Source organism: Malus domestica, chromosome 12 (genome assembly GCF_042453785.1).
Source record: "Malus domestica chromosome 12, GDT2T_hap1".
Taxonomy (NCBI): Eukaryota; Viridiplantae; Streptophyta; class Magnoliopsida; order Rosales; family Rosaceae; genus Malus; species Malus domestica.
In genome coordinates this window covers 22,924,088-22,948,557 of record NC_091672.1, presented here as the reverse complement: position 1 = coordinate 22,948,557, position 24,470 = coordinate 22,924,088, and the positions used below count along the sequence as shown (strand labels likewise).

At 40.2% G+C, this 24,470-nt stretch overlaps 4 protein-coding genes across 5 annotated transcripts; 2 read left to right on the top strand and 2 right to left on the bottom strand.

The window, feature by feature from the left end:
- Positions 1-1,834: 1,834 nt before the first annotated feature.
- Positions 1,835-5,441, top strand: LOC103450522 (O-fucosyltransferase 19). Its single transcript, XM_008389883.4, has 8 exons — positions 1,835-2,735; positions 3,079-3,151; positions 3,239-3,309; positions 3,457-3,545; positions 3,643-3,775; positions 3,854-4,086; positions 4,173-4,649; positions 4,758-5,441. Exons 1-8 carry the CDS (start codon positions 2,058-2,060, stop codon positions 5,011-5,013), a joined length of 2,010 nt encoding a protein of 669 aa, XP_008388105.2. The 5' UTR covers positions 1,835-2,057; the 3' UTR covers positions 5,014-5,441.
- Positions 5,442-5,848: 407 nt separating this feature from the next.
- LOC103413843 (fructokinase-like 1, chloroplastic) lies at positions 5,849-8,309 on the bottom strand. Its single transcript, XM_008352286.4, has 2 exons — positions 7,397-8,309; positions 5,849-6,715 (listed from the first exon to the last, which is right to left on the bottom strand). The coding sequence occupies exons 1-2, from the start codon at positions 8,201-8,203 to the stop codon at positions 6,023-6,025; spliced, it is 1,500 nt and encodes a 499-aa protein (XP_008350508.1). The 5' UTR covers positions 8,204-8,309; the 3' UTR covers positions 5,849-6,022.
- Positions 8,310-8,394: 85 nt separating this feature from the next.
- Positions 8,395-10,021, top strand: LOC103413842 (protein transport protein yos1-like). Of its 2 annotated transcripts, XM_008352284.4 has the most exons (3): positions 8,395-8,528; positions 9,134-9,380; positions 9,595-10,021. In XM_008352284.4, exon 2 carries the CDS (start codon positions 9,137-9,139, stop codon positions 9,368-9,370), a length of 234 nt encoding a protein of 77 aa, XP_008350506.1. In that variant the 5' UTR covers positions 8,395-8,528; positions 9,134-9,136; the 3' UTR covers positions 9,371-9,380; positions 9,595-10,021. The 2 variants fall into 2 exon arrangements, with proteins under 2 accessions (XP_008350506.1, XP_008350505.1); XM_008352283.4 differs by lacking the exon at positions 9,595-10,021 and having other exon boundaries at positions 9,134-9,560.
- Positions 10,022-16,686: 6,665 nt separating this feature from the next.
- On the bottom strand, positions 16,687-17,840 carry LOC103413841 (heme-binding-like protein At3g10130, chloroplastic). The gene has a single exon (XM_008352282.4). It carries the CDS (start codon positions 17,408-17,410, stop codon positions 16,802-16,804), a length of 609 nt encoding a protein of 202 aa, XP_008350504.3. The 5' UTR covers positions 17,411-17,840; the 3' UTR covers positions 16,687-16,801.
- Between the last annotated feature and the right edge of the window lie 6,630 nt (positions 17,841-24,470).

Genomic DNA, 24,470 nt, shown 5'->3' with positions numbered 1-24,470 from the left:
TGATCCTCATCTTGGGCAAATGGCAATTAACCTTATCAAACAAATAGAATAAATAAATGGGCATGGTTCAAAATCTTGTGGTGGAATGTGAGAAACTTGAAACTCCGTAACTCCCTTCTAATGTCATGTAAAACTTGTAATGGTTAGCAAAACATTATAAGTGCTTCGGGATTATAAGCGTTATTTTATAGTTTTTAGAGAAACACAGCACTCACAATCTAGCATACTTAAAAAGATTGTTCTCTTTTTAATAATGACGAAACAATATTACAAATACATTAATAATATTTTTTTACCAATTCTATTATCATATCGATCAAATTATAATTAAAAACAATACGATCACAAGAAGAAAATTACCTACGATCGAATATTAACAAAAAAAAAAAATTGTTTGGATGTGTTTTTGAAAGAGCCAAAAGCGACTTTTAATGAGTAAAAGCACTTCAATTTAAAAAATGGTCGTTTAACAAATATTTTAAAAGTGCTACGCATAGAAAACGCGGGACAAGAGTTTGTCGAAAACAAAATAGAAGGCAAACAAATGTAGTGCGAAAGTATGGCATTGGATAAACACGATATATATCAACATTAAGAAGATAACAAAAACATCCTAACTAATCAAAAAATAATATTTCAGTTGCAAATAGCCTGGCGTCCAAAACAAATATAAATTAAAAATGGAAAAATTAAAATTGCCCATAGATGAAGAATAAGATATCTGGACAAAAATGTGAAAGTCAGTAGCATGCTGAATCTTGACGGGTAACAAGTTTGCATGATTTGGGAAGTCACCATTTATTGTGATTGCTAATCTTTCATAAGAAAAGAAATAAAACTAATTGTTAGAGGTTATAAACAAAGTGTACACGAACAAGGCATATCATGCATCTTGCTAGCTTTCCACTCTAACTGAAAATATTGTCAGAAACGCATACGTGAATTAGGTGAGTCGTCTTGTGAGAAAAACAATGTTAGTCTAGTATTCAAATCTTGCTTGATAGACAACATAATTATTAAAACTATAAACTAGTGAGGTTTCTTAGATCAAAAGGCGCAATTATGGTTTTAAAAGACGTTAGGCGCTAGGTAGACGATGGGTTGGGATCTAGAGCCTATGCAGATTAGGCAGAGCCTATTTATACTTACAAAAATACATAATTGTATTAGGATACATAAATTACAAAATAAAATGACATATAAATTAAAGATTATAGCATATTGAAAATGTGGGGAGCAAACATATAATGAGTGTTCATCCAAGTATCTAACAAATCTCTAACAATTTATTGAACCAAAAAAAAAATTAAATGAAAGTTATTGATTTTTAGTTTAAGTGAGAATTGCGACTTAAGTTGTTGCCCTAGGTAGGTCCAGGCAGGCAAAGCAGACCCCTAAGAAGGTTGGGGCCCCCTTTTTAAATTTCAAACTCCTAAGGTTAAAACACAGAATTATATTAGGATGCATAAATTGTAATCTGATTTCTACAATATGAACCAAGTAATGACTAACCCGAAAACAAACTCATATCGGATTTTAATTGTCAACCCTAACTCCTCCACAACTCCAGCCACCCAACAAAAAGGGAGAAAATTTAGGTTAAGGTAATTCACTTTTATCCTGCCGTTTTAAAGTTTTAACCTTTTCAACAAAAAAAAGAAGAAGGTTTTAACCATTTTGCTTTAAAACATTTTGTATTTTACCAACAGAAAACAGAACTGCAACGAAAAACAAACTCGAAGGGGTAGTCAGTCGTTTCCGGGATTAACCAGGGGCAAAGTCGTCATTTTGTTGTTCTCCATCTCCTTAAGCTTCAGCAATGATAAAAACCGGCCTCTCAAAAAATCAGAACATCCCGCAGATCCGCCATTGGAGAGAGGTAAGGAAGAAACGAATCCCACTTTACAAAAAGCACATGGAAAAATTCATACAAGTATAAACATCTTTGCTCAACTCCATTTGATTCGGGTTTGGTTCTTCGAGGGAATTAAGAACCGAATCGGATCCTGTGTCGTAGCGGGTGCATATTTGTTAAACAACGTTAGTGCCGGTCGGCCATGTCGTCCGGTTGTACGAACAGCTCAACCAACAGTAGTCCGAGACAACCGCCTCTTGTCGCGCTGCCCACGAAGACCAGACGACGCGTCGCTGACGGCGTCATGGAAGCCGGCGAGCGGCTCCCGACGAGCACCCTCCCTCCCGAGAACAACATTGTCTTCGACGACGACGACGACGACGACGTGGAAAACGACAGCCTCCTCGACGGCACAATATGCGGGCCCCCCCACCACGTCCTCCACCACAACCACAACCATTATTCGCACCACCCCGTGATGAAGTACCTCCTGCTCCGTCGGCGGCTTTTCTTCTGCGTGCCCGACACGTGGCTGCTCCCGATCGAGGACGGGTTTCTATGGACGGTCGCGATGTTGCAGTCACTGAGATCGGGGCGGAACGTGGGCCGCAAGATCTTCGGGGCGCTGCTTTTGTTGGCGGTTATCTCCTTGCTCGTGAAGTTCTCGTTTTTGAGCAGCCACGTCGAGGTGGTCCGGGAGGACGCGAAGAGGACGGAGGGCCGGCTTTTGATTCTGAAGACAGTGAAAGACGATTGGTTGGTGGCGCAGCGGGCCGTCGCGGAGAACCAGGAATCCAACTCCATGCCGGAACGTGTTTTGGAGAGGTTGCTGGAAACCGAATCCTCCACCAAGTTCAAGCGACTTCTCGAGCGGTTGCCTGTAAGTCACCAATCAATCAATTCTCCCAGAATTTTTAATTTTTTTATTCTTCAATTATTTAAATTCTGGGTATTTTTTATTTTTCACTACTTGTTTGGTTTCCGAGAAAATGGAGGAAAGTGATGAGAAAATGTCGAATTTTTCTGATACTATTAACGTCTTACGTTAACCAACTGACTTTTACCTCTAATGGGGTTTCACTGGTTTGATTGCCAGATTTTTATTATCTGGCTGTTTATTCACATCTTTCTCGTTTTGCATTTGTCCCCTTTTACGTTGTATTACGAATTTAATGCAGTGATTAATCTGTGATTAATATTCATTAATCTGTTTTCGTTTCCAGACCCCAGAAATTTGGAGGAAACCCAACAGTGACAATTTTGATAAATGCATAGCTCGACCCAAGAACCGAATTAGTACGTCTACATTCATTTCCCTACCCAAATTTGTCAATTTTTATAAATTTCTATCCGATTTTTTAACAATAATCTCTTTTCCAACAGAAACAGGATCGAAAACAAATGGTTATCTGCTTGTTCATGCCAATGGTGGATTGAATCAAATGAGAACAGGGGTAAGTAATAATCTTTTTACAAATCCCGCCCCCGCTCGAATCTCCTTCCCCGTAATTTAGAGCAGCGTTTTACAATATCGTCTCGCGGAAAAAGTAAATTATAGACGCGTTTTGGATGCTGACATGACAGCCTAATTGATGGTGCAGATATGTGATATGGTAGCCGTTGCAAAGATAATGAATGCTACCCTGGTTCTTCCACTACTGGACCATAAGTCTTTTTGGACGGATCCAAGGTAAGATTTCTGTGCAAATGATGTTGTCGGATAGGATTATTAGTGGCTAATTAACTATGTTTTGTTGATTAATTATTTCGTATATTTGTATTTGCAGTGATTTTAAAGATATATTTGACTGGAGGCACTTCATGAAAGTATTGAAAGATGATATTGATATTATTGAGTATTTGCCGACCAAATATGCAGCCGTGAAGCCTCTTCTGAAGGCTCCGGTCTCTTGGTCAAAGGTGCGATCGTGTTAATAAATTTTCGAATGTGTACGGATTAGGTTCTTCGAAATGTATCTAACGATGATTTGTATGCAGGCGAGATACTACAGAAGCGAGATGATCCCGTTGTTAAAGAAGCATAAGGTTATAAAGTTTACACACACGGATTCCCGACTTGCTAACAATGGACTTGCATCCTCCATCCAAAAGCTGAGGTGCCGTGCAAATTACGAGGCCCTCCAGTATGCAAAGGAGATTGAGGATCTTGGGAGAGTTTTGGTTGACAGACTGAGGAACAATAGCAATCCTTATATTGCTCTTCATTTGAGGTATTTTTGTTGTTTGATTGATTCGTTGTGTATTATGTTGTTCCGGAGGTAATGGAACTAAGTAACGAAAATGTTCGTGATTGCAGATATGAGAAGGACATGCTTGCCTTCACCGGCTGCAACCACAACCTCACAGCAGAGGAATCCGAGGAGCTTCGGGTTATGAGGTACAGCGTCAAACATTGGAAGGAAAAAGTGATCGATAGTGAAGAACGAAGGCTCCAAGGCGGATGCCCATTTTCACCCAGAGAAGCTGCCCTATTCCTTAAAGCCATGGGATACCCTTCGACGACTACGATCTACATTGTCGCTGGCGAGATATATGGCAGCAACAGCATGTCTGCTTTTCGCGCTGAGTATCCGAATGTCTTCTCGCACAACACCCTTGCAACAGAAGAAGAGCTAGAGGCCTTCAAGCCGTACCAAAATCGCCTTGCTGCCTTGGATCATATAGTAGCAATGGAGAGTGATGTCTTTGTTTATACGTACGATGGTAATATGGCAAAGACAGTGCAGGGACATAGGAGGTTTGAAGGATTTCGGAAGACTATCAATCCTGACAGGTTCGCTCTTGTACCATGCATTTAGTATTAGCCTACTGAAGTTCCCAACATCCTGATTGGAATTTTAACACGAGATAGTTTTCTGACATTTTATGAATTCCATTTCAGACAAAATTTTGTTCAACTTGTCGATCAGTTGGATAAGGGAGCAATATCATGGGAAAAAATTTCGTCTGCGGTTAAAAATCTGCATTCTGACAGGCTCGGAGCACCATATGCTAGACAGATCGGAGAGTCACCAAGGTTGGAGGAGAACTTCTATGCAAATCCCTTTCCCGGTTGCATCTGTAACAAGACGCAGGAGCAAATGTCTAGCGTGAAGTCTGATGAGAGAAGAAGTATGAGTGTTTTGTCACAAAGATAAGGCAGTAGGATGGAGATTGACTGTGGCTAGCTCATGCTGTAGAAAATACCACACAATGTCACATTACCATAGCTCAAAATGGCAGCTGAAATGGTGGGCTTTTGAAAGAAGTGCTTTTTCGTTCGGTCTCAGAAACTGTGCTTGCTATACAGGGCCGAGAAGTTTTTATGGGTTCGCTTGTGACTTGCAATGCAAGTTTCGGTTTATGATGAAATCAGATTGAGAAGGCATTTGAGATTGCAGAGAAGGTGGAGCTCGAGTAGTTTGATTAGCACAGAGACCTCTTGCCGTTGTCAGAAACGGAGCTGCTATAGTAATTCATTGATTCAATTATTCTTTCTTCGATTTAGTCTAAAACACGAGAGCTTCGCGATGAATTTGAATGTAATTTTTCTTACACAACCTATAATAGAAAGAAGTTTCATACATTTCAAGCAGATTTCTCAGTTGTCGTTGTCCTGCGAGCGATTTCTTGAAACTAACCAGGGCATATTGAAGATCAAGTAGCGATTTCTTCAATTTCGAATTCTTCCTCTCGGCCTTACAGCCGCACTTGCCCATAGTTTGTGGGTGACTCCGGCCGTATGGCGACTATCCCTAAAATGCCTCAACGGGTATCAAGTCTTTTCCGGCACATCAATTACTTGCTTTCTTTTGTGATTATTGTACCGGCTCCCTCAATTCGGAGCCAATGTGACCAAAACACGAGAGTTTCACGTTTTTGTGAGAGATGCCCTACAATTGACGTGATCCGAGAGTCCTGTACTTTCTCCTTGATTAGATGGGGGCTTCTTTTGCTTGGGTTCGTTATAAAATACAGTACAAGGATAAACCCTAAACACTAAATTCATCTTAGTATCTGCATTTGGTTTCTGCTAAAATTGCAAGTACATTGGATACAATCTTTCCCACCTGTTCTTCCTAAATAGGCAAAATTTTCCGCAGTCGAGAGATCATACAATACAACGAACAATTTCTGAACAACATTTGAGACCTAGGATCTACGCCACTACCACATCGAAGGCACATAAACCTGCTCCTTCAGATTTTGAGTTGCACTTTCCGTAGGAAAACCTCTAACAGCACCGATCGTCCACTGCGATATTATTCCCGCAGCAACTGCAAATCGAAGCTGCCTTTCCAAAACATCTTGGTCTTCATACATCTCAGGGTGAGTGGTCAGCTTTCTCATAATCGCAGCCACAACAGCGTCACCAGAACCAGTCCTATCACAAGTGAATGGGGTTATGAGCACATCTTCCGTTCCAATCACAACACCGTGAAACGAAGGGGAATAGTAATGAATTCGAAGCGTTCCATCCGTCACAAAGAGAAACTTAAGTCCATCGTGCCATAATGGAGATATTTCTTCGGGCGTGTAATGGTAATAATCTCTCCGCTTCTTGGTTTGCTCAAACTCCTCAGCATAGTACTGGGGCCTGTAATTCCTCTTCCTCACGTAGTAGTCTTCATCAAGAAGAAATTCCAATTCCTGCCTCGAAACCTCGATTATGTCAGCTTGGTTCCAGGCTCTCTCAATGTACTTCCTTGTTTCATCACGCGATTTCCACAGAGGCAACGGCAAGTTCAAATCAAAAAACACAAGCCCCCCAAACTTTTTGGAATATGACATTGCTCTGAAAAGGGTTGGTCGCATTGAGGGAGACGTCAAAACTTCCGAAGTGAAGTGGAACATTCTGGCCTGCGTTAAGACATCAAAACGTATATAATAATGAACTCATCCCTTTCCAACAACATAAGAATTCATACGAAACGAACAATATAAGAGTGCAGAACGAACAACATAAGAATTGAAACCAAACAACAATATGAAAGTATGGAAATCACTTCCTCATAGAGAACGATGTGCTCAAACAAACGATTGCTGCGCTCTCAATTAACTGTAATACAAAAACCCAACCTACGTGCTTTGTGTAGACATCTTTAGCCTGTTTGAGAGTGCTCCAAAAGGGCTAACATTTTCCCACAATCAAAAGCTTTAGCCCTTGTAGGCAATCAAAGGCGGTTCTAACATCAATTTGTAGAAAAATTTAAAAGCATTTTTTGGAGAAGCACTTCCTAGGTGCTTCTTCATGGTGCATTTCCTAGGCGCTTCTTCAAAATGCACTTCCTAGGTGCTTCTTTGAGAAGCACTTCCTACTTCCAAAGTGTTTTTCCAAGAAGCACTTCCTAGGTGCTTCTTCGAAATGCACTTCCTACTTCGCAAGTGCTTATTCAAGGAGCACTTCCTAGGTGTTTTTCAAGAAAGCATTTTCAAATGTTTCTTCAGAAAGCACTTCGATGTTTATGAAACTTCCGCCATGTTTCTACTAATAGCAAAATCGCCCTTACGCAAATACAACGTAAACACTATAGACAATACCTCTTTGAGCACGGCGAGGTTGAGCTCGGAGCAGAGCAGCGAGTCCTCGGCGGACTCCTTCACCGTCTCCGCCCACATCCTCTCATCGTCAAATTTAATCTTCATGTACGTCATCGCTGTCTTCGCACTCGAATCGAACTTCACCGCGCGCGTCTGAACCCTCTCCTTGTTCATCGTCAGCACCAGCTCATCCCCAAAATCGTCCTCCCCGACCTTCCCCATAAACGCCGCCCTCCCACCGAGCCGCACGTGCGAAATCGCTACATTGGAGGGCGACCCGCCGGGGGCTCTCACAAACTCCGGCGGGTCCCACTGAAGCATTTTCCACTGCGAGTATATATCCGGGTGCATCCGGTTGTCGGAGACCCGAACCGTCGGTACGAACTCCTTCTGCGCGGCGCCGAAGCAGCAAACCAGAGGCGGGTCATCGTACGGGAAATCTATGCCGTCGTCGTAATCCTCGAGTTCCGAATCCGGATTTTCGGGTTGGATTACGGGTTCGGGTTCGACGGCGCCGTTCACGGTCTCGGATTTCTTCGAACGCTTGGGTTTTTTCGGTGCTTCCGAAGAAGAAGAAGTTGGCCCCTTTTTCCTGCCGCGGCGAGTGGGTTTGCTGGGTTCAATGCTTCCGTTGTCGGCGCCATTGGTGGAAGCTCTGGGCGGGTTTAGATTGTGCGATTTGGGGGGTTTAAGTAGCAAAAACCGTGGATTGAAAGCTTTTAACTTTAAAGATTCTAAGGCTACCCCATTCGAAATGACGCTTCTGGGGCTTATGACAAGCGGGAGAGAGAGGTGAAAGGAAGCCATGGTTTGAGCTGAGTGTTAGGGTTTATCCATGTCCGTCAGCAAAACCTCACTCAGTCCCTCTGTAAATTTTATCGGGTCGTCGTCATATATTGGACTCGAACATCCGGGTCGGGTCAGAAAAAGTGAGTATGTCTTAAAATGACACGTGGAGGATTCCTGACCGTCAGATGAAAAGTGTCATAAGGAGGATTCGGACGTAGTGCTATAAAATAATTATCCTTGCTTTGCGAGTACTTCCAGTCTTTCCTGTTGTGTCGTTTCGTTGAAATCGAGGCGAAGTCTTTCGACCGAGAGGCGACTTGTTGTCTGGAACAAGTAATCTCCGGTAAGATTTATTTTCATCTTGTTCTTCCTAGGACGGATTCGATTATGTTAAGATACAAAAGAACATGTCTTTTCAGTTCTGATCAGTTTATTTTTGTGTTCAAAATCGATAGTTGAAACGAAATTGTAAATATTTCAGTTTTCGCTTGAATTTTCAGTATATTTATAGGCCCTTGGAGTTTTTTAATGAATTTTCTATGCGCTTAAGAAATTGAAGTTTTGACTGATATTTCAACAATTGATCATAAGTGCTTTTACAGTTACGTTCATAGTGCTTTTTAACCGTAAGCGGAGTCGGAATTGTTTTTTATTATTTGAAAATTCTTATAGGGTCCGTTTGGGATTGTTTCCTACCTGCTAATAAGTGTTTTTGCGATAAGTATTTCTTTCACAAGCACGGGTGCTTCTTCGGAAAGAGATTTTCTGTCCCGTAAGCGATTTTAAGTTTTTTTTTTCTTCTGCTAAATGTACTTAGAAAGCGCTTTTTAAACGGTTCCATATGGTGTCCCGATCAACCCCTTAACAATATCAAAAGCACCTCCAAACATGCCATTCTTGTAAGATTGTGATGTTTAGAAACTGAGATTTGCAACCTGTGTTGTGCAGAAAATGGGTCTGTGGACTTTATTCCAAGGCTTCTTGCTGCTTACAAATGCGTTTGCGATACTGAACGAAGATCGTTTTCTGGGTCCGAGAGGCTGGACCTTGCTACAATTTCAAGGAGGGCGGAGAACCACACTTAAGGGGCAGATCATAGGATTTATACACGCATGCCAGTTCTTCAGATTTCCGCTCATAATTTTGAACATCGTAACTATAGTAGTGAAGCTGATCTCCGGGTGAAATGCTTAATGTGAGTTCTGTCTCTTTGTAATCTGTTACGAATTTTCGGCTAGTTACATCCTGTTTTCGTTCTTGGGTTTGAGTCCCAAATACAAATGCAGGATGTGGGTGTGTTTTTGATCCATGGCTTTATTGTTGTACATTACACAGAGTTACTCAACTGAATATCAGTTTTTCCAAGTTTTTCGCATTCTCTTGTCATCTGTTTTGTTCGTTCACAAAAGATGGGATTCAGAACAGGTTACCAAGATAACTTGTAGAGTTGGAGAACAACTTTCATGTCACGGGATGGTCAGGTTAGGAGATGGTAGATAGAGAACGGGGTATACAACCGGTGATAGGTAAGTTTCCCTTGCCCAATTGATGTTGGTGACGGGGTTTCGACCAAATACCCTCAAACATTGAAGTTATAGGTCGATCACTGAAACAAAGTAGTAGGGATTGGGTTCTCATTGCCTACATTTGATTGCCTATATTTTGGTCGAATGATATAAATTTACATGTTGTAGTATTTAGAAGAAGGGGAAACCAATTCCGTGTCATTTTCCCTTTCTTCTTAGCTTTTTTTTTTTTTTTGATCATTATTCCATCTTGGCAGCCAATTATAGTCCGACACATATTGAGATTTGTTTTATCAGTTAGTTATGCATACATGTCAAATTATGATTTGCATAAAGGAAAGTGATATTCCATCGAATCTCTCCTTTTGAGCTCAGTTGCAAAATTTGATCCCTTAAGTACAACATTAGTATTTGCGAATAAACTTTTCAATGTGACCAATGGCGGAGCTAAGATTAATTCACGATGGGGGGCATAATAAGAAGCTCTAAATTCAACCGGAAATATTAAAAATGAAGATAATTTATTTCATTTAATCAGTTCGTGCGTGAGACCTTTCTCCTATGCCTTTCTGGCTAGCTTTGCCTTGGGAATGTCTCACATCCTGGCCCGGGTCCACCATATTCCGGGCCTGTTCCATCATCGTAACACGATATTGTCTGCTTTGGGCTTACCATTTCCTCACGGTTTTGTTTTTGGGAACTCACGAGCAACTTCCCAGTGGGTCACCCATCCTAGGAGTGCTCTGGCCTCCTTCTCGCTTAATTTCGGAGTTCCTACGGAACCCGAAGCCAGTGAGCTCTTAAAAAGTCTCGTGCTAGGTATGGATGGGAATATACATTTAAAGATCACTCTCCTAGGCGATGTGGGATGTCACAATCCACCCCCCTTAGGGGCCCGACGTCCTCGTCGGCACACTTCCGGCCAGGGATTGGCTCTGATACCATTTCTCACATCCTGGCCCGGGTCCACCACATCCCGGGCCTGTTCGACCACTGTAACACGATATTGTCTGCTTTGGGCTTACCATTCCCTCACGGTTTTGTTTTTGGAAACTCACAATCAACTTCTCAGTGGATCACTCATCCTGGGAGTGCTCTGGCCTCATTCTCGCTTAACTTCGGAGTTTCTACGGAACCCGAAGTCAGTGAGCTCCCAAAAGGCCTCGTGCTAGGTAGGGATGAGAATATACATTTAAGAATCACTTCCCTAGACGATGTGGGATGTCACAGAATGAACCGGCGGTCAAGAAATCTTTGTATAAGGTATGCTTGGTTGATCGGTAAGGGATTTTTGGTTGTTGGGTTTGGATTGATTATGGGGTCAGGACTATTAAAATAAGAGATTTTTTTTGGATTGAATGTGACGTTTATTGTCACTCAATCACGTGGTGTTGTAAATTCATATATCAGTGTCAGTTGATGACATGACTGATTATCACATAAGTTTATTGGTAATACGACGTGGGCGATATAGCAATCACTCTGTAAAACTTACATTTTTTCATATTCAATCAGAAAATCCACAAGGGTAAGTGGGAAAAAAAAAAAAAGAGCAATGTTTGTGAAAATTTAATTTCCTAAAAAGACATGGACATGTCAATTAAACGAGAAATTTTTCAGTATGACTGGAATACGGGTGGTACATCACGTAATTTTATTTAAGTGTTGGGAAATTTTATTTTTTAAGTTATTAACTTTTTAACACACATATCTCATTATTTGTATAATGACATGTGGTGTACCACTCCCAAGTCCCAACCGTCATATCTTTTTTTTTTTTTTTTTTTGGACAAACAAATTAATTTCATTAAAGATGAAGCTAATACAAGGAAAGGACATCTCCAAAAAAGAGTCCAAAAAAGCCAAGCAAAAGCCAAACACCATAAACGAAAATTACAATGAGAATGGCCCACAGTGAGCAGCCCAAAGCAGCAACCAAATCGAAAACCATAGACAACCACCTTCACCAACACAGCTGCATCGCCACTGCGGATCCGTCACCACCACCCGGAGAAAGGGCCGAATAACCAAAAGGATGAACGGAAAATTGGGGTAGGCAAACTACCCACATTGGAAACGCTCCCATAATCCTACCAAATAGTGCAAAAAGCACTTTGAATATTGCGAAGCAGCAAGGGTAGATGGTAGGAGATTCACGGTGAGGAGCGATGATTGGAGAGGAACAAGGCAAGGAAAGCAGATCTGAGATAAACTCAGGGAAAACTGAGACTAAGCTCAGAGTTACCTGAGACACAAAATGCTCAAACAGAAAGCAAACGAAAGCTAAAAGCATAAAAAGATAAACCAAATCTCCAACCATGGTGGCTTGGAGAGGGAAAAACTGAGGTGGAGCAGGAGGAGAAAGGGGAGATGGGGACAATGGGTGGACAAAGAGGGAAAAAAGGGGATAAAGAAAGGAAACAAGGGTGGAGAAAAAGGAAGAGGAAGAAGGGCGAAAAAACAGGAAGAGATAGACGAAAGGGATGAAAAAAAAAAGACGGACGAGGAATGTAGAGGAGGGCGAGGAGAGGAGGGTTAGGCTGCTGACGACCTCAAGCCTGAGCAAAGAGGCCGACGACAAAGGAGGTTTCAGAGGCTAGGGTTTTACTTTGGGGGAAGAAGAAAGCACAGAGTCATATGAGATATAAAGTTTAAATCTTTAAGGGGGCGTTTGTTTGACCGGATTATGGGGGACTGGACTAGACTATACTGTAGTCCCTTATTTGGTCTAGACAAGGATTAAGTTTAATGGGACTAAATGGGACTCGCCCCGACTGAACGTTTCACTAAACGTTCTTAAGGAGACCTCTCGATTTCAAGTGGACTGCTAGTCCCGTTCTCTCCCCCACCGTTGATCCCTCTTCGTCTCCCTTCTCCTTCGCCCTCCCCCTTCTGATTCGCACCTTCGCCCACTCCCTTGGGCCTTCACTATGGTAGGGTTTGACGAGAAAAAAGGTAGAGGGATGAGGTAAAGGGAGAAGGAAGAGAGGCTTGACACGGGATGGGAGGTGGGGTTTGACGGGAAAAGAGGTATGAAGAGAGGCTTGACATAGGATGGAGAGGTGGGGTTTGATTGGAAAAGAGGTAAAGGGAGAAGGAAAAAGATAAATTAATAGTAAAATATTAATATATAATAAAATGTTAATTATATATATATATATTAATTTAATATAAAATAATATAATATTACAGTCCTGCTTCTTAGTCCGATGCTGCACTAAATACTTCACTAAATCAGTCCAGCTTAGTCTAGTCTAAGCCAGTCTAACTTAGTCCTTGAAGCTAGTCTAGTCCGAGACAGTCCGGTACAACAAATGCACCCTAGACTTCCCCACTAATCCCCTTATGTTTGCACCCCAACCGTCAGATCAACACTGCTACAAACAAAGTTGTATCAGGACTTAATATGATTTCCAAAAGTCTATTCATTTAGGTCTACTTTGCACTGTTTTGTCAAGATGATTCATCTTTACTATCTATGAATTTTTTTAGGTTAGTGTTTTTAGTTGTTCATGAAATACATAATCTTTTAACAATTTTATGCGTAAATTAAGAAATTGAATTATGGTCTCTCTCATTCATAATTCTCCTAGCGCCTTAATCATTCTCTTTATGGTCTTATCTTAGAGTGCTGAAATTTAATCAAAGAAAATTGGAGTTGGAATTTGTAGCATGTCCATAAAGAGAGTAATTTTGCAGCTGACGAGATAGCTAAATTAGGTTTAAATAACAACATGAATTTTCAAGAGCTTGTGAAATCTCTTTCATGTTTAGTTCAAAATCTTTTGAATAATTGCTTTGAATCACAAAAGGTAGATTAGTTGTCATTAATATTTCTTTTTTCTTTTTCTTCCATGTTACTAATAAAAGGTTGGATTAAGAGCAGCTCCAGTGGGAGCTCGTGCTTGAGGGACATGCTGCGGAACAGGGCCAGAGAGCCCGAGTGGGGAGGTCCAGCGTGTGCTGGCGATGGAGCCTGAGCGACCCCGAGGGAAAGGCCTGGCAGGAGTTGCCAGCCCGAGAGCTCGAGGTGGAGGTGATGCACGCTGACGTCAGGGTGAAGATGCAAGGATTTTCTCATGGATTTTCCGGTCCGGTGATAGGAGCATATTTATTCGACTGAGTTAGCTTGTTCTCATGCATTTATGTTGTTATTTCTTAGTTAATTATGTATTTTAAGTTATTTTCGTGTATTTATAGGTCCATAAGCCTTATAAAGCAATAAGATGCATTTTGGTGCGTTTCGGAGCAGTTTTGGGCTTGGAATGGATAACACATGTATGGAGCAAGGTGGATGGACGAAATTGAAGACTCAAGAGGCTAGGAATGTGTTAAAGAGAAATAACAATTAGTGTAAAAAGGATAAAGAGCTCAGCCACAAAGGGGTGTCACTCTACCATTCACCTTTCCCCTTTCCATCATTGCCGTGCACCACCATTGCACTCCCTTTGAATTCCTATGCCGTGCATCATCATCCATGTTCCCTCCATTGACTCATTTGTTGCATCATTCCACTTCCTTTCTTTTGTCTACCATGTGCACAATATCTTTTCACCTCCTTGCACTCATTGATTCACCACTTACTCACCTTTCCACCCATGCCATGCATCATCACCCTTGTCCCTTTCATTATTTCAGATTTCATGCATCATTACATTGAATCATTGCACTCAATTGCTACACCGTTCCTTGTTCCCTCCATTATTTTAGATTCATGCATCATTACATTGAATCATTGCACTCAATTGCTACACCATTCCTTGTTCCCTCCATCATTTTAGATTTCATGCATCATTGCACTCAATTGCTACACCACTCCATGTTCCCCTCCATTGCCATGCATTTCCTCTATAAAAGGAAGTGTGTGTAACATAAATGGAATACATACTTGGTTATATCATTCACTCCCATTTCAACACAACCTTCATCCAAACACATCCATTCCTCCATACAAACAAACCTTCAAACACTCACCAACACCTTGTGCCGTAGCAAAGGAAGGAAAGGAAAGTGCTTGGATGTACTTGCTGTCCAACTTGGATTGTTGGAGCGTTTAGGGGTTTTCTTTCTTTTGTTTCTAATGTTTAAATTCATTTCCTTTCGTTTTGTTGTAAATATGAGTGGCTAAACCCCTCTTGGCTAGGGGTGATTTCAAAGCCATGATTATGTGTGCAATATAATTTGATAAATTCAAGTTATGAACTCTTGAATCGTGAATGCAATTGGCTTAACTATTTGATTGATAACTTATTTGTATTTGTTAATTAAGGGTCGACACTTAATTGGCATGCATAAATCCGCTGCTAGAATATAAGGAAGTTTCACATAATCGTTACAAACTTATATTCACATGTAGTGAAGGTCGCTTATAAACGATCGCGTTAAATTCAATTCCTAGCATGAGTGACATGATGTCATAGTTGCAAGTGCTTTGTCAATGCTTATGATTTTCATTAAACGTAATGATCTTTGATTGTATCTCTATTATGATGTCATGTAGGGAACTTTAGAAGAATGTTTTGGGTTGTCGAATGATGTCATCCAATCCAATAAAACAAGGAAAATCTGAGAGTTAATTAGTGATGTCACGGTTAATTTGGAGCATTGTCGTTCATAATTCAATGAAGTAGTAACTGGAAATCGAGTTGTTTGCATACATATCATGTGTGGAGAAAAAGCCTCTAGCTATCTCATCCATCATCTTATTTCTCAAATTTGTTTTACAATCTGTCTAGTTTCTCATACTTGTTTGTTTGTTTCAACTTCGTCCAAAACTCACTCCCCCTTTACTTTAGTGTGTCTAATTAGTTAGAATCTGTATTAATTTGTGTTTTTAAATGTTTTGATTCAAGTAAAAGTCAATTTTCGTCCAAAGTCATTCCTAGTGTATAGTTTAATTTATTTGGTTGTTTTAAGCTGTTTTGAGTATTTTAAGTTTGCTTTGAGTCTTGTGAGTCTTGTTAAATGTTTTTAAGTTTAGTTTTATGTTTTTGAGTCAGTTTAGAGGTTATTAGCAAGCCCTCATAATCCCTGGTCCAGAACGATCCTTACTTATACTTATACTACAATTGTCAAAAGAGGGTTAAATTTGTGTGTTAAGTTAATTTTCGCATCATCCGGGAGGAGCCTGGAGTCTTGGTTCTATCGTCGGACATCATCTCATAGAGGGTTTGGGATTGGGTCCGTTGACTGACTTGACCTGGCGAGTTGCGGCGGCGGTGGTTGGGGAGAAAGAGGGGAGGAGGAGGTAGGGGAATAGAGCTTGGAGAGGGATCTTGACGGCGAGAAGGAGAGGGTTTGACTGGAGATGAAGCCCGGGTCAAAAGATATGGGTTTTTTTTACGGGAAACAGAGTACTAAGAGCTCTGAGCTTGGTGGGGGAATTATTGAATGAGAAAGAAAACCCAGAAGTGGGATTTTTTGTGGATGAATGAAAGAAAGTAAAGTATTTTCCGGGAAAATGAAGAAAGTAAAATATTTTGTATTATTTTATAAATAAAAAATTACTAATATTTTATTGTCAATTGATAAGGTTATTCAAGTGCAACGGTGGATATGCAAAATGCGATTACTATTCATTAAAGGTAATTACTGTTCATTAGGTGGATTAAATAGTGAATAGCCTGGGGAGGGCTCTCACGCTGGAAGTGCTCAAAGTGGGAGCTACTAACCATTTGAAAAGCCGACTCAAGGGGAACCGTACTTCTTTCCTTAAATGGCATGTTCATGTACTGAAATTATTATGATTCCTAACTTCATTGCGTCTACTAAACCAATGGTATTGAAACTCTTTTGATTCCTTATTTCTCTTCGTAATCAAACACTTAAAAATAACAAATAAAAAAGGTGTCAACTAAGGTACTAGTTCATATCTTTCTTTTCCTTTCTCTATTCATGATTTCTTCCTTCCTTGTCTCCAACTGATTACAGATTAGTAAACATGAATGTCATTCCAAACCAGCATAAAATAGAGTCTACTGTACAAAATACATGTTTTATTAATACTTAACGAAAAAACAGAGCTTTATCCAAAAACCAAAAAAAAAAAGCAGAGCATGGTACAACAAACAGTTGAACAAAATCTAAAACATCACTCAATCGGAATCAGAACCTCATTGGTCCTGAACGGAGGCAACGTCCATGGCGGATTATACCTAGCCAGCAGATGATCCCCAATAATCTTATACCCATCTTTCTCCAACCTCTCCTTCAACTTCTCCACCTTCTCCGCCACCACCTTCTCCGTCGCCACTCCAGTGAATCCCACCACCCCATACTTCCTCTCTCCCTCCTCCGTAATCACCACCCTCTCGTCCACCGGCTTCGGCGCCTCCTCCGCCTTCCCATACTTCGCCGGCAGCAAAAACTCCATCGTCACCATCTTCCTCCCCTTCTCCTCCCTCGTCACGACCGGAGCCGTCATGGCGATCATTTCGCTTTCTTGGTTTTGGGATTTGGTTATGACCGGAGCCGTCATGGCGATTTTCTCGGGTTTGGTGTTCTGGGGGTTTCCCAACGCGCCGATGTAATTGGCCAGAATGGCAAAGCCGCCATCTTTGTCGCCCTTGAGGTCTGACGGATCGTAGGTGAACTGGGCTACTACTGAAGGCGGGTATTGCCGGATTTCGTAGAGGGCGGTGGAGTGGAGGACTTTGTATTTTGGGGTTTCCACGCATATCTTTCCAAAAACCATGCCCATTTTTGAGATATTCGAGTTTGATGGTGGCTGGGTTTCTTTAATTTGGATTTGGTCCTTGGAAGTGGCCTGTAAAAAATGGTGATTGCTGGGAGGTGTGGGTTTTGCTGTGGATTGTTCTTGCTTTGTATATATAGGTATCTTTTGCTTGGGAAGGCGGTTGTTCTTTTAATTTTCCAATTTTTTGATAGATATTTCTTGGGAAGAAAGTTGGGAAATGAACACTCTGCAGTCTTGAACGAGTGGCTGGTTTTTGGTGATGGACATGTGGATACAATCTGTCCACCATTTTAATTTTTCCAAGAGGACTTTGGATGCATGGAGGACTTCATAGATCATATGCATGCGCAAATGCTCCTTAATTAACTGAGGTATAAGTCATTTGCCAATCTGTGTAACATTTAAACGGGGCATTTTAGTATAAAGTTGCTTTAGCAAATGAGGTTGAAATGTTTGAGATTGTTATTTAGAGAGGTTAAAAATGTTTTTGACCATCAAAAGCGTTCTAATTGTATTTTGACAAGGTTACGATAAAGAAACTTCTGTTATATGTTTCTTTATAATACACTTTTACTTTTTTTTAAGAAAGCACTATGTTTTAACAAAAATTTAACTTTTATTTTTTATTATTTTTATTTATAATAGCACCCTTGAAAAAAACACTTATGAGCATAAATTGTAAATTCAATTTAGAGCCTACATTCACAATACCCAAATGAGCCCTTAGGGTGCGTTTGGTACGTGGGACGGGACGGGACGGAACGGGACGAGGCGTTCCGTCCCGCGTTTGGTGCACCAAAAATGGGTGGAACGGGCTGTTCCACGGGACAGATTTTGGGTGTTTTTGCGTCCCACCTGCCCCCCTGGAACGGGTTTGTTCCACGTCTGTGGAACACAATGTTTTACCATTTTAAGACAAATATACCTCATGTCTTTTTCAAAAATTACACATTCGTTCCGTCCCGTCCCGTCTGCGTACCAAACGCACCCTTATTGAACTACCACGAGGTACCAGGGGTTGGTGATGAATTTTAGGCTCGTATTCCACAGGGCATGTCTTCGGTACGATTCCTGGCACTTGGTGAATCGCACGAGGATGGCCAGAAGAAGATTGAAATATCTCTGTGAATATTATCGATCCCCGGAAGAATGGACTATCATGGCAAAACCACCAGCTTGTCATTTTAAGAGGAGAAAAAAAAAATAAGACGAGCCCTTATTGCTCTCTTAGGAATGCCTTGCGATTCTCGATATCGTTGGGCTTAAAACCTTCAAAGCAAGTACGGATCGTAGAATTGCCTTAGGCTTATTGAAGCAATTCTTCTTGTATTGTTTTAGGCTTGAATCATTTTTGAGCAGAAATGTTTCGTACTTAGTGTTCTCAAACGGGCCCAAATATAAAAACTGACATATTTAAATGGGCCGGAGGTTTGCGGGGAACATGTTAGTGATCGCCCAGGCCCGCAAGAAAAATAGCTTAAGCCAATACAGGCTGCGAGCGTGATTGCCCTGGCCCAGGGACTGAGTTATCTCACTTGCCAAATAGGTGGTTAGGGTTAAGTCCAGTCACTTTCAATAGTCCCTCTTTCTTTTCTTTGTTCATCTTCTTCAATTTAGGCCTGATTAATTTTTATATTTATCATTAATCTTTTACGTTATTTTTTCTTTCATTCTTTTTGTTCCCTTGGGGGGATTTGAAGATAATTTCAAGTTACTGAGATCTCGTGTTCACTTTTTTATTCTTCTGAGTTTGTCTATACACTTCACCAAATTGAAGTAGTTTGGTAAACTTTTTAAGTTTGAAGTAGGGCTTGTTTGAAGCCTCTCCAATGGTGCGTTCCAAAGTGTGAAGTGGGAGAGAAGGATTCCACAATCGGTTTGCAGTTTTGAATAAGATGACCATTTCATTTTAATTTTTTTTTTTCATATTGAAAAAGTAATGAGAACGAGAGGTTTTAAGCTTTTCTGCAAGACCTCCCTACATCGAATTGGATCTGTTGAACGGATCTTAATGTCCATAGCTTAGGGATCAAGCAAACTGAGCCACATATATTGAATCCGGTAGTTTTCATAAACTCATTCCGCTGATCCATCTCATCAATTTAGCCGACTATGCAACATAAAGTACTTCTTGATTGTCAAGGAAGTGTGAGAAGACTAACAACTTTATGGTGCAAAGTTTTAGAAGCAATCTTACTCAGACGCTAATTAGGTACGTGTCAATCAATAATCAAAAGCAAAATCCTAGGATAGGATACAAAAGAGGTCGGCTCGCTGCTCGGATTGACATGGTTAATTAATCAAGATCAAGTAGATCGCCTAACACACAACGACCTAAAAAGACGTGCAATCTCAACAAAGCAAACATAACTTCATCGTCGAATATCAACTAATGGTTAAAAAGTTGTCAGCACGTTGATCGATGTAAGAGACACATTAAATGCCTAAAAGTATAGATCATATGAGCTTAAGGCTCTCTGGGTTCATGGAGAACCTTTTGTAAGGATGTCAGACAACTGAAGCTAGATAGAATTCTAGTCTTAGCCGAGCGCTTTTTTGTAACCTTTGAAATCAATATAATTCGAGCAACAGAGTGGATGTAGCTCAATTTTGAGGTGTGAATCACTTAAATCTTGAGTCCATTTCATTTTAGTTTTATCTCTAGCCCACCAAGTGCTAATCGTGTTAATTTGTTAACTTGCAAATTTTGAGCGCTAACAATTTGAAGCCGTTTCTGGAAAACGCATACAACTTGGCTGTATTTTCTAGGTAGCTGACTTAAGACATGCTCCACGACGAAGTAGTCATACTCCCTTGAATACCAGGACAAGCAGAACCCGGTGGGGGGGGGGTGTGTAGGGCGCTCAATCCATTGATTTCGAAGGGATCACCAGACAAAGAGAACAAAAAATGGAGCCCAGGCTAAAGCCCGTACACTCGATAGGATCACCAATTACTACTGGAGAGTCAGATACACCCATATCCGAAGGATGACGAAGGTTGAGAACACCCTAAGCCCATGGAAAAGTTAGAGATTTTTATATCGTTAGAGGAATGTCCGACCATAACCGTTTAGCAGGGCCGGTCCTGAGCTTTTTTAGGCCCTAGGCGACATTGAAAAATATGCCCTAACATAACTTTACATAAAATAATTATTTATCTTAGCATTCGTATGTTATACATCGAATATTAAAGAAAATAGACCTTTTTCACATTATGTCTTTTTTTAACAAATGATATGATAATTTATACTAAACTCATCATAAATACGATGAGGGAATTCGAAAACGAGCCCTTGATCTACAAGCTACTTGCATGTTATGAAACCTTTGAAATTAATTTTTCATATTTAAGATCTCTAATTTCTATATGTAAGCAACAAATGAAAACAACAAATTGCTACTACCAAAGGGCACATAGTAATTCAACTATGTTTTTGTTGAGCGCTCATGAAAAGTTGCGGTTCATTCCAAATATATAAAATCATAAGGCAAAAATTATACAAAGAAGTGTAGGATGATATTTTTAGATTGTCAATAACAATACTTCGTTCAATAAAAAGTAATGACAACAATTTATTACTTAACCATGAAAAGATTATCAACAAATTAAAAAAACCCAAATTTATATTTAGACAAACTTGAACATGATTTTGCGAGTAAATTCAAACTGAAAACAAAAAACCACTATTGAAAATGCCACATTTAATAACCTAATTAATGTTTGTTTGTTATTTAAAGTAGACATGAAAAAAAAAGAAAAAAAAAAGGAAACTACCTCTTTATGTTGAGAGAGGGAATTGAACATGGGTGGGCACGGAAACATAAACCAAATAAAACCACTTTGCCATCTAAAACATATTGCTATTTAATATGAGTGTTTACCATATATGAAGAATAAAACAAAACCTTATACATATATGAACCACTGCTTAATTTTTTTTGGTGCCCCTCGTTTTTTGGGCCCCGAGCGGTCGTCTTGGTGGCACTGGACCAGGGCCGGCCCTATCGTTTAGAATGGCATAAAACTAGCTGCGGAAGTTCGAGCATAACTGGTATAAAAATTTTAGGGCCCACGCAGGCGTTTTCGCTTGGTCTTACGCATACTTGCCAGGAATAGATCCAAACGTCATCTCACATAAACTCAGCCTTGACCAGCACTACAGACCCGTCCAGCAAAAGTAGTGATCCCATGACCCAGAGCGTTATGAAGCCATGAAGGTGGAGGTGGATAAATTACTCAACATCGGATTTATCAGAAATATGGATTACCCAAGATTAGTAGCAAATGTTGTGATGGACAAGAAGGCAACAAAGGTCGGAAAACTGACCAAGTGGTGCATGTGTACAATTTATACAGACATGAATGGGGCATGCCTGAAGGACAATTTTTCTCTTCCTTGTATCGACCGACTTGTGGATGCCACGGCAAGTTACGAACTTTTAACTTTTCTAGATACTTTCTCTGGTTACAACTAGATTTACATGCATCCAGTCGACTAGGACAATACAACTTTCATGATCGACCACGGACTCTACTGCTGGAACGTGATGCACAAGAAGTTTATGAGTGCTGAGAGAACAACAAATATAACCCTTGTACTGTGAAGCATACCCAACAAATATACATTCTGTAGTTTTTGGATCTAACTTATTGCTCCTATAAGGTCTCATGGAAGGATAGCAAGCACACCGAACGACTCTCAAGTGTTCAAGTGTAGGTGGAGACTTAACAGACATTCAAAAGGAGATTTCATGTGAAGAATAAGTGGAGGCATCCTATTGATTAGACAGGCAGCAATGGCACATGCATGAAACCAAAAATAAGAAGGCATGGATGCTTTTTGAAGTAAAATGATAGTAGTTTCCAACAGATGCCTATTTTTCCTCTCAACCAACCTGTTTTGTTCTGGGGTATAAGGTCAAGACCAATAATACCATTTCCTTCTAGAAGAAGATCCATTTGGAAATTCCAGGTAATATAGTTAGAGTCGTCTAATTTCACTGTCACAATGTTGCCTACACTCGGAATTAATGAGGAAATTGGCGATTGAGTAGGAGCCAACTGATTAGGGTTCACCATTGTGTATAGCTAAGATTACTTCACTACAAAGAACACTTCGAGATAGCCAAATAAAAAAAACATAAAGCAGCACTAGGATTCAAAAACCACAACCACCTGATAGCAGCAAATCTTTGAACAGGCACAATATTGCAGAAAGAACACAACAATTCGAACGAAGCTCAACTACGAAATCGAATAAGAAAGTAGAGAATCATAATTAACGGATGCAAGAGAGAGGAAGAAACACCTTGCAAGCGACAACAATGAACACCACCAACTTCTACCATGATTGTACACCAAAATCCCCAAATCTTAGGGTTTGAGCACCGACTTCGATCGAACACCACCGACAATGCAGCACGAAGCGACAAAAAAAGCAAGAAGATGAGCGGAAGCAACCAGGTCGTCAATCGATGGCGGTGGCCATGATCGGCGATGATACCATGTCGACTATGAAGAAATGTAGGAAGCAATTGTAGAGTGAGAAAGTTAACAAATAGGAGAGAGATACTGAATATTCTTTTTCTCATTAAAACCAACCACGATAATTACACTTCAATGTGGTATATATAGTCTATGCCAGAGAACAACAATTCTAACAAACTCTATACAACAACCAATCACAATATAACACATGTCACAGATCCAACCATTCTATCAACACATCTGTCATCCTAACAGCCTGAAGGACAATTTTTCTCTTCCTCGTATCGACCGACTCGTGGATGCCACGGCAAGTTACGAACTTTTAACTTTTCTCGATGCTTTCTCTAGTGTAACTAGATTTACATGCATCCAGCCGAATAGGACACAACTTTCCTAATCAACCACAGACTCTACCGCTGGAACGTGATGCCTTTTGGGCGCAAGAACACGGGAAAATTTTGGGCTCAACCACGGACAATACAACTTTTAACTTACGTATTAGCCGCTAGTCAACCATATGTTCGCCACATAGGGAAAATTTTGGAGGTTTACGTTTACGATATGCTCGTAAAGAGCTCATGAAGAGCATAAAGAAAAACCAGCACGTGGCTGAGCTGACCAAAGTGTATCAAGCATATCATTTCAAAGATTGCATAAAAAATTAAGGACATTATGTATTGGTACGTCGCTTCCAAAAAAAATATGTATTGGTACGTTTAAACCAAAGTCCTACCCTCTAATGTATTTGGGGTTGTTAATATGCAACATCATCATCATATCATCAACAAGATCGACACATTTAAATGGGTAAACAAAATCATTTGATGTTTATTTTGTTGAATATAATCCATTGAACTCCTACCGATTATTAATCGAATTAATGATCCATAAACCATGAGGTGTCAAGACTATGAAGAGAAGGGAGGGGAAGAGGTCAGGATGACTAGGGAAAAGTGTATGAGCGTGCAACAACGGTAGCCATGGCATATGGAAACAGGTTTACACAAAGAGATAAAGATAGAAGGGGCTTTGCTCGATAGAGATGATGAATTGGTTAGGGTTTTGGTTTTTCCTTTTTAATAATTAAGATTTATGCAACGTTTAAAATATCGGTATCAGTAAAAATATCAATATGCAAACTTATAGAAATATAAAATGGATATTTCGACATCAGTATCAATTGCCTTCATATGACATTCCTTAAAAAATAATTTAAAATTTTTATGTTTTTGAGCAAATTTTCATCATTTCCATCAATAGCAATCGATATCGTTATTTCTACCGATACTAATATTTTAAACAATGATTAACATGCCACATGCTTTTTAATTTTCTTTTTTAGTAACATTTCGTTGAAGGAAAGTTCTTTTCTTTTTGTCACAGGTTAATTTTTAATGCCAGATTGTGTTTTAAAAATTGTAGCTGTTTATTCCCAAATTTAAAAAAAGGGAGCCAAATTACTGGTATCCAGCTGCATTTTGAAATTTGAATTTCAAACAGAGGCTCCAAACCAATCGGAACCGTCCATTTCCAATCCCCAAAAAAATATCACAACTCATCTCCAACCCATTCA